Source organism: Crocuta crocuta, unplaced genomic scaffold (assembly GCF_008692635.1).
Source record: "Crocuta crocuta isolate KB4526 unplaced genomic scaffold, BGI_CrCroc_1.0 scaffold687, whole genome shotgun sequence".
Taxonomy (NCBI): domain Eukaryota; kingdom Metazoa; phylum Chordata; class Mammalia; order Carnivora; family Hyaenidae; genus Crocuta; species Crocuta crocuta.
The window spans coordinates 2,173,979-2,189,039 of NW_027530182.1; the positions used below are offsets into that span (position 1 = coordinate 2,173,979).

At 37.8% G+C, this 15,061-nt stretch overlaps 1 protein-coding gene across 3 annotated transcripts in view; it reads right to left on the bottom strand.

The window, feature by feature from the left end:
* The window catches only part of BNC2 (basonuclin zinc finger protein 2), a 356,963-nt gene that overhangs the window by 112,965 nt on the left and 228,937 nt on the right, over positions 1 to 15,061 (bottom strand). For all 3 annotated transcript variants that reach the window (XM_077765060.1, XM_077765062.1, XM_077765061.1), the window contains one exon: positions 14,826 to 15,061. In XM_077765060.1, coding sequence (XP_077621186.1) covers positions 14,826 to 15,061 — 236 coding nt within the window. The remainder of the gene's footprint in view (positions 1 to 14,825) is intronic.

Below are 15,061 nucleotides of genomic sequence, written 5' to 3' on the forward strand. Positions count from 1 at the left end.
AAAAAAAAAAAAAAAAAAAACAGTATAAAAAAAGGAAAAAATGTTCAACATCACTAATCATCAGGGAAATGCAAATCAAAACTACAAGATTATCACCTTACGCCTGTCAGAATGGCTGTTATCAAAACGACAAGAAACAACAAGTGTTGGCAAAGATGAGGAAAAAAGGAACCCTCATATGCTGCTGATGGGAATATAAATTAGTGTAGTCACTATGGAAAACAGTATGAAGGTTCCTTAAGAAATTTAAAATAGAACTACCATATAATCCAGCAATTCCACTATTGGATGTCTATCCAAAGAAAACAAAAACACTGATTTGAAAAGATGTATGTATCCCTACATTCATTGCAGCGGTATTTACAATAGGCCAAGATATGGAAACAACCTGAGTGTCCATAATAGATAAAGATACTGTGTGTTTGTGTGTACACATGTACACAATGGAATATTAGTCAATCATAAGAAAGAATAGAGCTTTGCCATTTTTGACAACATAGATGGACCTTGAGGAGATCAGGCCAAGTGAAACAACTAGTACAAGAAGAGGTAAACACTGCATCATTTCACTTCTAGGAAAATAATAGAAGTGAAATGTGAGTCTAAAAAAACAAAGCAAAACAAAACCTAGACACGGAAATACAGAGAACAGATTGGTAGTTACCATAGAGAAGTGGGGTTAGGAGGGATTAGGAGATAGGCAAAATGGCTGAAGTACAAACTCCCACTTACAAAATAAATAAGCCATGGGGACGCAATGTACAGGATGGAGAATATAGTCAATAACAGTATTTTAACTTTGTATGCTGACAGATGGTAACAAAACTTATCATGCTGATCATTTCGCAAGGCACACAATGTCGAATCCTTATGTTGTATGCCTGAAATGAATGTAATACTGTATATGAGTTATATCTCAATAAAAAATTATAAATAAATTCTACCATATTGACTTTCTGTTAATATAAAGTAACACATGAAGGAAAGATACATTTATTTTTCATGAAGAAACCCGATCCAACAATTTTAACAAAAGCTAAACCTTGACTAAAATAGATGGCAATCACTCATAGCAAGACATATCTGACCTGTGACATAGGCAAATCTAAACAGTTTGTGAAATTTAAACCATCAGACAACTTCTCAGGTCTGAGAAACCACAACTTATACCCAAGATGCTGTTTGGGCCTTCAAAGCAATAGGCTCAAGTGAATAAATCATGCATGAAAACTCAATACTATAGCATTCTTTTATAAAGTTCCCTTTTAAGAAGCATTCCCCCTCTAAGGGTGTGCCCCTTTCAGATCTAGGATACTTTTCCATATGGGAAATATAATGCAGTAAAGCTTCCTTCCATCTGGTGTCTTGAAAAATATTCATGAAGTTTTACTGTACATTTCTGATAATCTTGATATTCCAGAAATCTTTTGGCAAAGTTATTCTAAAACGTGAACCTTAGTAATCATAACTTATGTTAACAGCTTGTATCTAGGTGTAAGGTAGAGTGTAGAGAAATGAAAGAACAAAGCAGACAATGCTGTCATATGGCCTTTCTTATTCTGCTACCAAATCTGAGACCACTTTCCATTAAGAAGAACTTACTGGTACCAGACTATCACCTGCCTTAATTATATACATATATTACTGACGAGTCAAATAAGCAATCAGATGAATGAAAATTCTATGCACTGAGTGAAGGAAACTAACAAAGGAATACAGACTAATTCCAAATTTGATGTTCGTAATTTAATAGGCACTATATTTAATATAAATCATCTACATTTTAATTGGCCCAATTACTCCCCAAGTGGCATTGACAGTAGTAATTCCATGGAGATTTTCTTGTTAAATGAGTGACTTCATGGGTAGTTTTTGCAGACTAATCCTGATGGAGTTAAAAATGATCATCTTTGGATTCTCACTAAAAGGGAATTTTTAAAGTAAGTTTTTATTAACTTGTCAAAACATTTATGAGTTAAGGAATTAGAAGGAAACACCTCATTACTGCTTAAAATCTGTGATTTAATAAATAGGTGGGTTTTCCCTAATAAGACGGCAAAATCTCATTAATTCAAACTAAAATAATGTTTTTAATTCAAAAAGTGGGAGCCGGACTGAAAATTAATTTTGTTTAGCCAGTCATTTAATTGCAGAGTTTGAATTAATAGTATAATCAAAGACAGTTAAGCATGTTTAAAATTCTTTAAGGCACTAACTTTTCAGGAAAGTTGGAAATACATCCAAAGAGTCTATTTAAATATAACTCATTACTGCACTACTTACAGGACATGCTTATATATTCATTACAACATGTACACTAATGACCTCTGTTTTCGTTTAGCTTAACTTGAGCCCCAATCTCAACCAGACAAAGCTGTAGCAGAATGGACAGTGTCTATCTCTTTACCATTTTAATACAGCAGCACTTTGTTAAATGAATACATTTTCCTGAACTCTCAGAATAGGAAAAAACAATGTAAAGGAAAGCTGTGACCTAATGGGATTTTTAAAAATGGATGGAAGATCAAATTTGAAACAAAGACTGTACACTAAATAAACAGAACACATTAAATTATACATCTTAAATTAGTAATAACAGGTACCATATGGTTAATTTCCATTCACCACCTCTAACTTGCCTATAAGTTTTCTAGATTTACCTCCCCAAAGTTTTAACCAGATGTCTCAATTCATTTTTCCTTATTAAAAATTAATATCTTAGTAAAAAAAGACAATTTTCTTTCTGCATCTGACCCTACTGCCACACAACTGTTCAACATATTTTTATTTTGTAACTCAAAGACACAACCCAGAATGACAAGAAACTAGAATGAAAATCTCAAACTTGCACAAGAGGTTTACTTAAGTAAACCTTTTGCATATAAAATTTTGCTTCAGGAGACAATTCGTGGATGGAGAAAAATTTCTATGTAATGAAAATAATAAAATTAAACATTATATGCTTCAGAGTTTTTATTAATTCAGACTGACTTACTCATTAGCTTGAAATGCTAGTGTTTTCCTGTACCATTTATGAAATACGCACATTCTGGTCAGGCGCAGGAGTGTATCAGTCTATAAAATTAAAATAGAAGCATCTGCTCCCCACAATCACCAAAAATTATCTAAATTTTGACTTAGAGTAAACTAAGCATTTCTCAAATCCTGAAAATAATTTTTGTAGACAGGTTTTCAGTAGCCTTTTTTCAGAGGGTCGACCCTATCGGATATAAGCGTAATTGACTACAAAAATGCGTAAGTAAAGGAAGTTAATGGCCTTGCTTAATTAAAATGTAAAACTTCACCATCTTATATTCCATTTATATGATTTTAAAGGAGGCTTCAGTAAGTCACTCTCTTGACAAGAGCATTCAGATTGTAAGGAAGGCTACAAAGGCGTTAATGACATTTACCCCCCTAATAAGAGCTGTTCACACTTCATGGTTTTTCCTTGTTATTGCTCAGGACAGACACTAGCACCTCATTGAAAGATCAGTGCTGCAAAGGAAAAAAGGCCCCTTGAGACATCTCAGACTTGAGGAAAAGCACTAAATCAGGTGATGCTACATAGATGACATATTTGATTCTCAGGGGTTCTTACTCACCCTATGGCCATGGATTTGAGGCAGTTAACACACAGCCAATCAAAACCCTCCCCCACTCCCAGAAGACAGGGCCATCCTCTTCTGCAGCAGGCATAGTGAAGGCTAGGGAGAAAAGAAATAAACTTCTTTCAGGTGCCCTAGGTCTGGCAGGATCCAAATGTCTTGTACTGCTCTCAGTTAATCTCCATCGATGTGTGGCTGAATGAATAAAACACTGACCTTTTCACCTAAGAGACCACAATTTGAATCCAACATAAAGTCACTGGAGGATCAATGGACAGAGACACTCATATTTTAAAGCAATAAAGCACTGCAAAAAGGGAAAAGGGAAAAAAAAAAGTTTTTTTTACCGTGGTTTTGGCCACAGATTCAACCCGGTTTCCCTGGCTCAGCTATTATGAATTGGATCTCTGATTCAGAATTGAAAAGCTCCCAGCACTGCCCCTATGGATCTCAAAATCTGGCACAAGCCCATGGCTACTGCAAGGCAGACATTCCCTCACATGTCAATACGTGGAAAAGCAATCCCGGCTGGTGATGGAATGATGGCTGACTCAATGGAATATACTCAGCATGAACTCCAATTCTGGCAGAGATGACAGGACGCAGAAACAAGTAGCTCTTAATTACTCTTTCAAGGGGAATTTAAGTGTATTTTGTTGTTGTTAATTCAAAATTTCTCAAGATGTGTGCGTACTTTTAAAAAACAGGCAAATGAATGAAAGGACCAAAGGTATATCCCCGACGACCTCATTTTGTGTCTTATCAACACATGGTAAAATAAAGAGGCTTAATAGGAGACAAAAACCTAGAGATAGATACTCTATTGTTTAAATGTCAATTTTTTTGAAGCCTGGACTAACCTGACCATAAGCCAATATTTTCAGTTGTCTGTGTTCCAAACATTCTATTTATTTCACTGAGGAATCTGAAAGAAATGCCTGTTGTGCACAGGCATTAGAACTGCATCCCAGAGCGGATGCAGCGTGCACCAGTCTTCAAATTACCACACTTTTTCAACTGCTATTTTTAAAACCAAAAAAGAAAAAAAAATCCACAGCAGGAAAAGCATATTAAAATAAAAATAGAAAATCCAGCAACCACATTACTCATACTAACTAGAAAGCTGCCTCTGACACTATTATTATGGCTTTGTTAAAGAGAGAAAATTACATGAGAATAAGAAAACCAGGTTAAAGTATTTCCTTACAGACAGGACCTTCAGTTCTCAAAGTCTCTGAGAAATGCTTTCCTGGAGCCTGTAGGCAAGAAATACACAATAAACTGAAGATGACCTCTAGACAGAAAATGCATACCAACTGATATTTCATTCTCTTATTTGGGGACCTTATGAATTATGGTCTACTGTAGCCATGCAAGACATTTCACTGTTAAAATGCAAAACTATATCATTGTCTGATCTACTCTCCAAGTCCCCAAGTCTACACTGAAAGGGAGAGGGAGAGAGAGGGAGAGGGAAACACAACAGCTTATTCAGTGCCAGCAATCAATGAAAACACTTTCTAGGTAGCAACAGGACCTCAGTGGTGAGTTTCTAAAACAACTGTTCATAAAGCCACTAGCCAGTGATTGGCCTTTTTGAGGGTTATTAGCAACGAATGTCTGGTCCGTGAACCCAAAGAATCACCAGTCATTCCCCCTTAGAAAAGGATGTGATGCAGGGTGTCTGGCTGGCTCGTCAGTAAAGCACGTGACTCTTGATCTCGGGGTTTTGAGTTCCAGTCCCAAGCTAGGTGTAGAGATTACTTAAAAATAAAAGCTTAAAAAAGATTTTAAAAATAAATTAATTTAAAAAAAGAAAGAAAAGAAAGGGATGTGATGCAAATATCAGCTGAATCAAGAAGAGCTTCTGAGCAACAGGCTCAGGCCTGACCTAACGCACTCACCTAGACTACAGCTCAATGCTGCTCACCTAACTGAAATGCAACTCTTCCCCATAAACTTGTTCACACCTCTTCCCAACATAGCATTCTTCCTGTACGGAAAAATCTTGTTCCATCCTTTCTGCTATGTAACAATATCTCTCTTCTTCCTTAAGAATCTCTTCTTTCAACAGGTCTTCCTAGAGTAATTCAATTTGGCAGTGGTCACTTTAATTCTACTAGCAAATGTATTGGCTCACATTCTATTTTCCAATTGCTGCTGGCATTACTTATAAGACTATCATACATGAATCAAATAAGTATATCTTTATTTATGTTTGTCCCATCTGTATGGATTTAGCGAAAGCTTCCAGAAACCCACGCAGATGCTCATCTCACTTTCTACTTTTTCACAGTCCTTTATGATTTCACATATGAGAATGTGAAATGTAGGTCACTCAAAAGAAACAGATGGCAGACTGGGGCTGGGTCTTGAGAGCCTTCCCATGACTCTTTGCTGCAGTCATAGATTTCACTTCTTGTGCAAGCCCCTCTCATCCTCCACCTGTCCCTTTTGTCAAATTGGGGGAAATATTTGGAAAAAACATGGCAGCTCAAATTAAACACATGGGCACGTAGAAGAATCATAAAGTTTCTGTTGCTCTAGAATATTAAGGGTCGTGGGGAATGGTGAATTGGAAAATGGATTTACTTAAAGAATTATTATTTACTGAGGTCTACTATAAATTTATTTTTTAAACAATTTTTATTTATTTATTTATTTTGAGAAAGAGAGAGAGAGAGAGCAGAAGATGGGCAGAGAGAGATAGAATCCCAAGCAGGCTCTGCACTGTCAGGAAAGAGTCTGAAGCAGGGTTTGAACCCATGAACCTGAGTTGAAATCAAGAGCTGGATGCTTAACCAGCTAAAGCCACCCACGCACCCCTCTACTATGAATTTAACAAATTACTTCCTTTTATTCTCAAAACTCTAGTAAGAAGATATTAGCAAAATGAGGCTTATAGAAATTATGTATTTTTTGCAAGGCTAGAGAGCTGATAGCAGATTTGAGGTCTAAGCCCAAAGCTCAGGAGCCTTCCACTTCAAATTCAACAAGGAGCATGTCAAAGTGTTGCTCTGGAGACCACATGGTTTAATCAGTGCCATCAGACAGAATATCCATTACAAGTAAATCTGAACTGGTTCTTATCAAATGGTGAATGGCCAGAGAGCTGTGGGCTCATTTTTTATTCCTCCTGGGGAACACAAAAACCCTCTCTCCATGTCCCACAGACACAAATCGTATTCTACCTGTCACTGCATTCCATCCTAGAATTTGGTGAGCTATCTATTTCTACTTTGCAAGGGTAAAGGGAGGAATATTTTTATTTTAACTCTGAGCACAAGACATATTTTGTTATTTTCATTGCTGTTCAAATAGTTAGAGCTTTGGGAAGGGATTCAAAATCCCTGTATTCCACTTCCAACTTTGACCCTGCATGAGGTCTTCAGCCATGATAACTTTAAAACCAAGGATAACTGTCTCTGAAACTATCTCTCTAACAGGGAGGCTAAGAGAATTGCTAGGATAATGTCAGTAGAGTAGTCCAAGCACTCTGGAAAACAGACACTATAAATACATAACATTGCCCTGAACCATCTACCTTTTGTATATCCCTGCCAAAGACAGGGGGATCTTGATCACACCTGTGATCTTTCTCTTCTGAAAAAGATTCACATATTATTGACATAATGGAAGGACACCTTACATTATGGTCGTGCTAACCCAGTCTTTAGTCAGGAGTCAAATAATCCCTCTTCTGGGTCAATACTATGGGTAATCTACATGTTCTTGCAATTCTGATCATGCAACTTGCATGATTTGTTTATGGCTGCTTTGTCCTTTAGAGTGAAAGCTTCATGAGAGATCTCTTGTGTACTTGGCACATGTGATTAATCAGTAAAATTTGCTATTTGAAGGACTACCTAAAGGAATTTAAACCGAGATCCATTCTTCTTCCTGCTCCAGAAATTTCCTAAATATCTGTGAGGTCAGGTAATATCCATAAAAAAAGGTTGTGTATTTTGAATAAGTTTCACTTTATGGAGTGGGGCAAAAGCCCAGATACTCTAATCATTTTTATAAGTTAATAAATTTCTTAAGTAGTCATTCATTCTCTGCCCAGTGCTTAGAAGAATACTGGACGAGTTGATGAAATTGAGAAATGTAAGGATAATAAAACGATAGTCATTAATGGAATAGGTCATTACTTAAACATTTAAAAGAAGAAAAAGCACACATGCATATTGACACATTCACAATGTAGTTCTGGTTAATATTAGTAAGTGTTGTGGGCTAGTTACTGCACTAAGTACTTTTTAAATATCATTTCATTTAACCTTTATAAATGAAGAAACTTAAGTTTAAATACATTAAATAACCTATTTTAGGTAACAGAGCCATCAAAAGTTGAAACCAAGATTCATACCCACGTCTGCCCCACTCCAGAGTTTTTGTCACTATACTTCTTGCCTCTTATTTGTAATCAAGTATGTACTATGTATGTACATATATGCAAGTTTGTGTGTGTAGGTATATCTGTGTGTATGTCTTATTTACAACTGAATAGTAATCTTTTGCCTGACTGTCTGGGAAGGCACTCTATTCTATGAGACACAGTGGAAAAAAAAAAAATCCAGGATTTAAGGCTGCTTTATACATAAAGGTCTACAATGGCCACATTGGCAAGAGTCTATATCATCATCTTTTTTTATCATTATGCTAATCGTTAACATTTACTGGATACTTAGCAAGTGGCACTACTAAATGCTTTATATGCATCATCTTATTTTATCATCACAATAAACCCATGAGGTACTAATAGTATCCCTGCTTTCCAGGTGAGGGAACCAAGGCTTAGGCAGATAAAGATATAGGCCTATTTTCATACCTTTAGTAAGAACTGGAGCTAGAATTCAAAACCATAAACCTACTTTAACACACTACTCTGCTTCCCTAAGCTTTCCCTGCCCAATGTATAAAAAGAAGATAGAATTATGGCTATTCTACCACACCTGAGTGGGGCACTGATCTGTGCTCCTCCTCCATGGTGCAAATGTATAGCTGGGAAGTGGCTACTCAGCCTGACACTATGTGTCCTAACTCCCTCAGTTACTTGGCCCCATGTAGATGTAAGCTCCAATGAGTGACATGTGGAAGAAGTGACCCACTCTGCTTTCAGACCCGGTCCATGAAAACCTTCCACACAGAACTTCCACCTGGATGAGGAGCCTGAAGTCCCAGAGAATAGCAGAAGCATAAAATGGCAGAGACCCTAACTTTGGGGGGATCAAATCAACTTTGGGAGGAAAACATTCACCAACCAGGAATGCTGGCTGGTCTTGCTGACAGAGACCTGTTGTTAAGGCCACTAGTATTTCAGGGTTTATTTACTAAAACTAGCATTTATCTTATTAACTATAAAGTCTTAAATGTATTTATCTTTTTCTAACATTCAATATCTGGAGAGAAACAAGTTTGACACCTGATATTTCCCTGTTGTAATTGATCAGAATTAGGTTTATACATATATATAAGTGAAAAATACCAACTTGAGTTTACAGCATGTTTTCAACTACGTTATTTCACCTTTTTCCACAAAAGCAAGAGAGATGTAAGGCGTTATCTTAGTTTTAAAGATAAAGAAACTATGGCTGAGAATGGCAAATTTTCCGCACTCACATACATATAATCAGTGGCAGTCCTGGGACTTTAGCCTAATCTTCTTCCTCAATGTCCAGTGCCCCCTTTTGCCATTCAACTTGATATTCTTTTATGGGCCCAGAAAAGAGCTATTTCTTCTCCACTCTACCCCATGCACATGATATAGTTGAAATCTTATTGATTAGGTTCTTTATACTTTCAAAAGACATGTATTCCTGGAAAGGTAAAGTCAAAGCAGAATTTACAATGAAGCATTAATGATAAATATCAGATCTAGAGAAAAACTGGGGTCATGGAAATGGGAGAGAAAAATAATCTGAAATCAGGTGGAATATTAATACCCAAGAAAAGGAACACAAAAGAGGAACCAATTTCACTAAGGTCAGGTGGATAAATCTTTCACTGAATGCCAGACACATCTTAACTATCTCTTAGTTCAAGATTCTCAGGCCTTCGCAGTTCCCCAGTCCATGCTACTCTGATACTATAAGGCTCTCACATACTACATTCTGGAAAGACAGCTTGACAGTCTTAAAACAACAACAACAAAAACAAATAACTCCACATAGAATCAAAGATCTGAGTTTAAATCAGATTTTAAAATTTTCACCCTCTGATACTTTGGAAGCATTATTATTTGCCAGGCTGGGTGCTGGGAGGTAGGTTACAGTGATGAACAAGAGATAAGTGATTCTTATCCTTGGGAAGCTTAGAGTACATCAACCATGCCAATTAATGGCTTCTGTGATCATGGGAAAGTCAGTCAATCCCTATGAATTTCATTTACACCAAATGTTAATTCACTGGCAATATCTACAAGAGAATGGTAGAAGAGGATTCAAAGAGCTAACAGATGTGAACTTGCTCCGCAAAGGGCTGTTTAAATACACGTGTTTGCTGAATACTGACGTTTTCTACCACAAACACTTATTCTACACCGACCACTAGCTATGGGGAATGGGAACCTTTGTTTCTCTTCTCACCACCCTCAGGAGCACATCTGTTGTTACAGCATCTAGTACCCGGGAAACCTGAGGAAAGACTAAGGACCCTTGGAACAACTGAAGCTACTGGATATTCCACGAGTAACATGGTGAAACATCTTTCTTTACCCATTCATTTAACCAATATTTATTGAATGCCCTGCCTTTATGGCATTCCCTAGTGAGGACGTCAAGAAAGAAACCATTTTATCAGTTGACTTAATTGATCGATTTTAAATTGGACTGGAGGTTGAGGGAAACAGTCCTGAGGTAGAGCCACATGAGAAAAGACTTATACTGCTTAACCTGGACGGAAAAGGCCTCTGTGAAAAAGTGGAACTTTGGCTGACACTCAAAGAACAAGAAATTGCCTATGTAGAGAGAGGAGTAGCGGAGTCCAGGCAGAAGAATCCATATATGTGAATGCCCCAAGCTGAGGAAGAGTTCTGATAAGCTTGATGGCAAAGGGCTCAGGACTGGAGAAGGTTGGTGGAAATCTACTTACTCTCACAAACCACTTATTCCAGAACTTCTCAAAGCCTTTATTATGCTAAGGTGTACCTTGAGGCCCTATAAGAAAAATCCTGAGTATAGCTGCTCCCAAATCTAAAGTCAGACCTCTGGAAGACTAGTGCCCCCAGAATACTCTGGGAAATATTCTCCTAAAGTATTGATGGTTCTATTAGTTCTGATTGTTTCAAGACACAGGTGATTTGAAATGTGCATCACTGCTTGTCCTCTCACAAGGCTGCTGACACCTTAGCTAATTATTCGGAGTGTCTGATATGGTTCTCTGAATTCTGGCAGGACTCATTTGCAAAGCAAGAGATTTCTACAGATGGGCTGGTGTATGAGCCCTGGCAAGTCAGTTACAAATTCAAACTGAAAAATGATTGGGTGAACACCTGATTTTTAAATAATTAAATTCAACAATGATAATCACATATATTTTTTGTATCCTAGGTCAAAGACAGGGAAAATGGGGAAAGAACAGGACACTGCTTTTATTTACTGTCAATAAATGTACCATGGGATATAGACTTGAAAAAAGAATTATTCTTTGGCAGCAGAAAAAACACCTTATGTTCCTTTGTATTTAGATTTTAGCATCTAATTGCCTATTTCCTTTTTCTGCTTTTTTGTGGGAAAAAATGCCCAAGATCTACCTCACTTTTTCTGTACTTTATGAATAAACACTCTAATGGCTACACAGGAGAGTATGACGTTTTCTACCTTTAAGGTATTACCTGGATTCTTAAATTATTGTGATACAACTTATGCTACACATTTATTACACCTAGCTGGCTTGCTTATGAGTTACATGGATTAATTACATAACTAAAAAGTAGTTTTCATCAGAACAGCACAGGATTCTTGGAAGATATTGCTAGTCTCTTAAGTGAATCTGTGGCATCACTATCCTCTCCCTTTTTCTTTTAATAATTTCTTCATATATGCTTGTAAATAATAGTTTTGAACAGCCCATTCCTCTTTTCCCCTACATCCAAAAATTCAAAATCAGATCAGACACCTGCCATTCTTCCACATCAAAACTATCTCTGAAACCAGCAGTAGCTGTGTATACATAAAGGATGTAGGTGTAGGCCCAGGGAGAGTTAAATTAATATCCTGGCTTCACCAGTTCAACTTACCGTACATCTTCATTTGCCCAGTAACACAATCTATAGCCAACTGCTAACCAAGTCAATATGTGGTAAGACTAACAGCCACCCTAACTTGCCTTGATAATTATTCTCCTTTAACTGACATAATATTCAATATACTGTTGTTGAGAGCAATAATGTTAAAATTGATGCCTTGAGGGCTACAAGACAATTGAGTTTCAGCCAGATAAAATGACTTGTACACTAACAGTGCATTATAGGGTTCCACAAACTTTGGACACACATTTTACAGCCTACTTGCATAAAAATGTTACATATAATTATATTCAAAGTCATTTGGTATATACCTAATCATTACTACATATAATTTTAAAAATATTGGCCAATAACCAAATCACATTGCTTTAGAGGAAAAGGGTTTATTTCTATAAGCCTAACTCTTGTTTTTTTTTCCAAGCAAAATAAGCATTTCTCACTACATAGTTTTGTATCCTTCAACCTCTTGCTTTTTCCCTAAACCAAGAACTATTTTCACAAGGAAGAATTAGATGATAAAAACTGAGTAACAAAAAGCATCATTTAAATAAAATCTATATTGTATCAATCCTGTCAATAAAACAGGACAGAAACTAAACTTAGTGTTCTTCTAATGTAAAAATCATCTATGATTTTCTCAACATGTCAATTCTAGGCTCTGAATGGAGAAACAGACTACATTAAGTTTAAGACTCTTTCAAAACTTAAATTAATAAAAATTATTATAAATGAAGTATCACAATAAATGACAGAATTATTTTTTTGACAGAATTCTTTAAGTGCAACATTTCACTCCCAAATAAGAGACTTTTATCAATTTCAATTCACAGTTTTGCTGAATTTGCCTCTCATACTTAAGATTTCTCTTATAATCTTGTATTGTTAAAACCTGGCCCCCATAGAAAAAGAAATATGAAGTATGTTTCAAAGCACATTTTCAATGTGTCTTGGATATAGGCCAAAATGGAGAAAACTTAACGCCTAAATCATCATTTCCAGGAAAACAAAGAACAGGTATTGGTCAAGGCAAAGCATTAAGACCATATCACAGAACATCCTGCAGGTTCTACATTTATTGCCATCAAAATGCTATAGTGAACTGGGTTAAGAGAGCAAATAATCAGTCATACACATATCTGTTTGGACAGGAAGATACTCCGTTCCAAATATCTTATGCAAAAGTACGCACATAGAACTGAAATACAGCATTAATGACAGAACTAAGCATCACAGTAAAGATGGTACTAGATCGGGGCAAACTACTTTAGGTTTTGAATAGTGTGCTTAGCCAAGCTAAGCACAGTTCAAAAATGTGCAAGAGTTTTGTTCCTTTCTGTAGAGTAAGAGCTATTCCAAATGGATATTAATAATCATGTTGCAGAAAAGGATGTAGAAAGATGTGGCACCATATGTATCTCCAGGCCAGGATACACAGGGATTGTGAAACTGGTTCCATGCTTTATTTTTCCTGGCCCCTTCCTCCTGGACCTCATGCCCCCTCAGGTCCCCTGACCACCCAGGACTTAACTTTCCACTCACCCCCACTGAAATGTCCCCATCCTGAGGCAAATGAGATAATGCTTGTGAAAGTCTTCTATAAACCGAAAACGTAATATATAATTATTCCTATTATCATCATCATCTCGTCTTCTGAGGGCCAAATTCTCCGTGCCTTCCAAGTTGACATCTCACTAAACTAAGTAATGATTCAGTGCTAACCAAAACAGTCCCAGGAGCAGACAGGTTATTCCACCTTCTGTCTCTTTCTACTTCCTGTCATCATACCTCTCTGCTCTCCTGCCCTTGCTAATACCTGGAGGTATCACATAGGAGAACTACAGGAATGTGTGTGTTTTTATGCCAGGTTAAAGCAAGGGGGAGATGTGAGGCTCCCCACTCATCACATACCAAGCTGGCAGCCAAGGGCTTGCACACAACACAGGGTGATTTGGGGAATAAACAAGCCTGGCAGAGCCAAAACCAAATTTTTTCTGAAGGGGTCAATTCTCCTGATATTATCCCCACAAGAAATTTCAAAAATCACTTCAGATTCTACCTTCTCCAACTGTGATCTCCTTTGGCAGGAGGGAGTACTTCTTCATCGTCCAGTGTAGTCTTTTTGGATCCTGGGGTCTCCCAACATGCTGTTTTCAACATTTACCCTTCAAGGGTCGTAGGAAGACAGATGGCCATAAAAACATTTCAGAGGCAAAGTACACAATGCAAAACGACTCATACTGCAAAAAATGATGCAAAAAAATGCAGGGAGGTTGGGGACGGGGGTGGAAAGTGGAGGCTGCAAGCCTCTAGGAAAAGTCTAAAAAGACCCTTACCAGATTGGAAGTGCCACTGATACAAAGAAGGGGCTTGAGCTGGAAGAACAGGTGTAGTGAAAGCCAAATCTATAACGACGTCTGTGTAGTTTGGAATGTGAGGGTTTTCTAGTTATAAAAGATAAGGGAGTTTACAGAAGTCACAGCTCTTCTTTTGATTCAGATGAAGAAGCAATAAATAGGGTACACAGACAACCCCTCAAAAAAAATCACCAAATGTACAAATTCAGTACCAGCTAAACCCAGATGAAATGCAATCTCAGATTTTCATATACCCATCACCCACCTCAAAGAGCCCTTCCTTTTAGTAGGGCTACAGTCAGATTTGGTGGAGAAGCAGGAAGCCCAGGTTGTAGGGAGAGAGCGCTGCATTTAAAAGGATGCAAACAAAGCAACACTAGGCAACAGGCTACATTTTCCTTTCTAAAACCCATCACTGAGGCCCCATGCCAGCTTGCTGGGATACACTCCCTTCCTTCCAGTTCCCTGACAAGCCTGCTAAAAGGACCACTTTCATCCGAAGAGGGTGTGCATGCCCAGGCCTGCGAGGGGCAGGAAAGAGACCAGGTCTAGAAGGGTTCTTCCTCAGGCCCTCCTAGAGCTGCCCAGACACAAGCTTCATCGTCCTCCCCCTACCTGAAGGATGTACCCCCGGACATAGTCCCGTAGAGTCCAGCCCAGGCCGTGCAAGATGTGCAACACCTCCTCCTGCTTCAGGACACTGAAGAGACGGTCTAGCAGGATCTTAAGCCGCACAGGCACCGCTTGTGTCCCGTAGAGCATCAGGCTGCTGATGTCGAACACCACGTTGGACTGCACAATCTCCACCTGGGTGGGGTGGTATAGGTGCTGCGTGCTGAGTTTATCCAAGG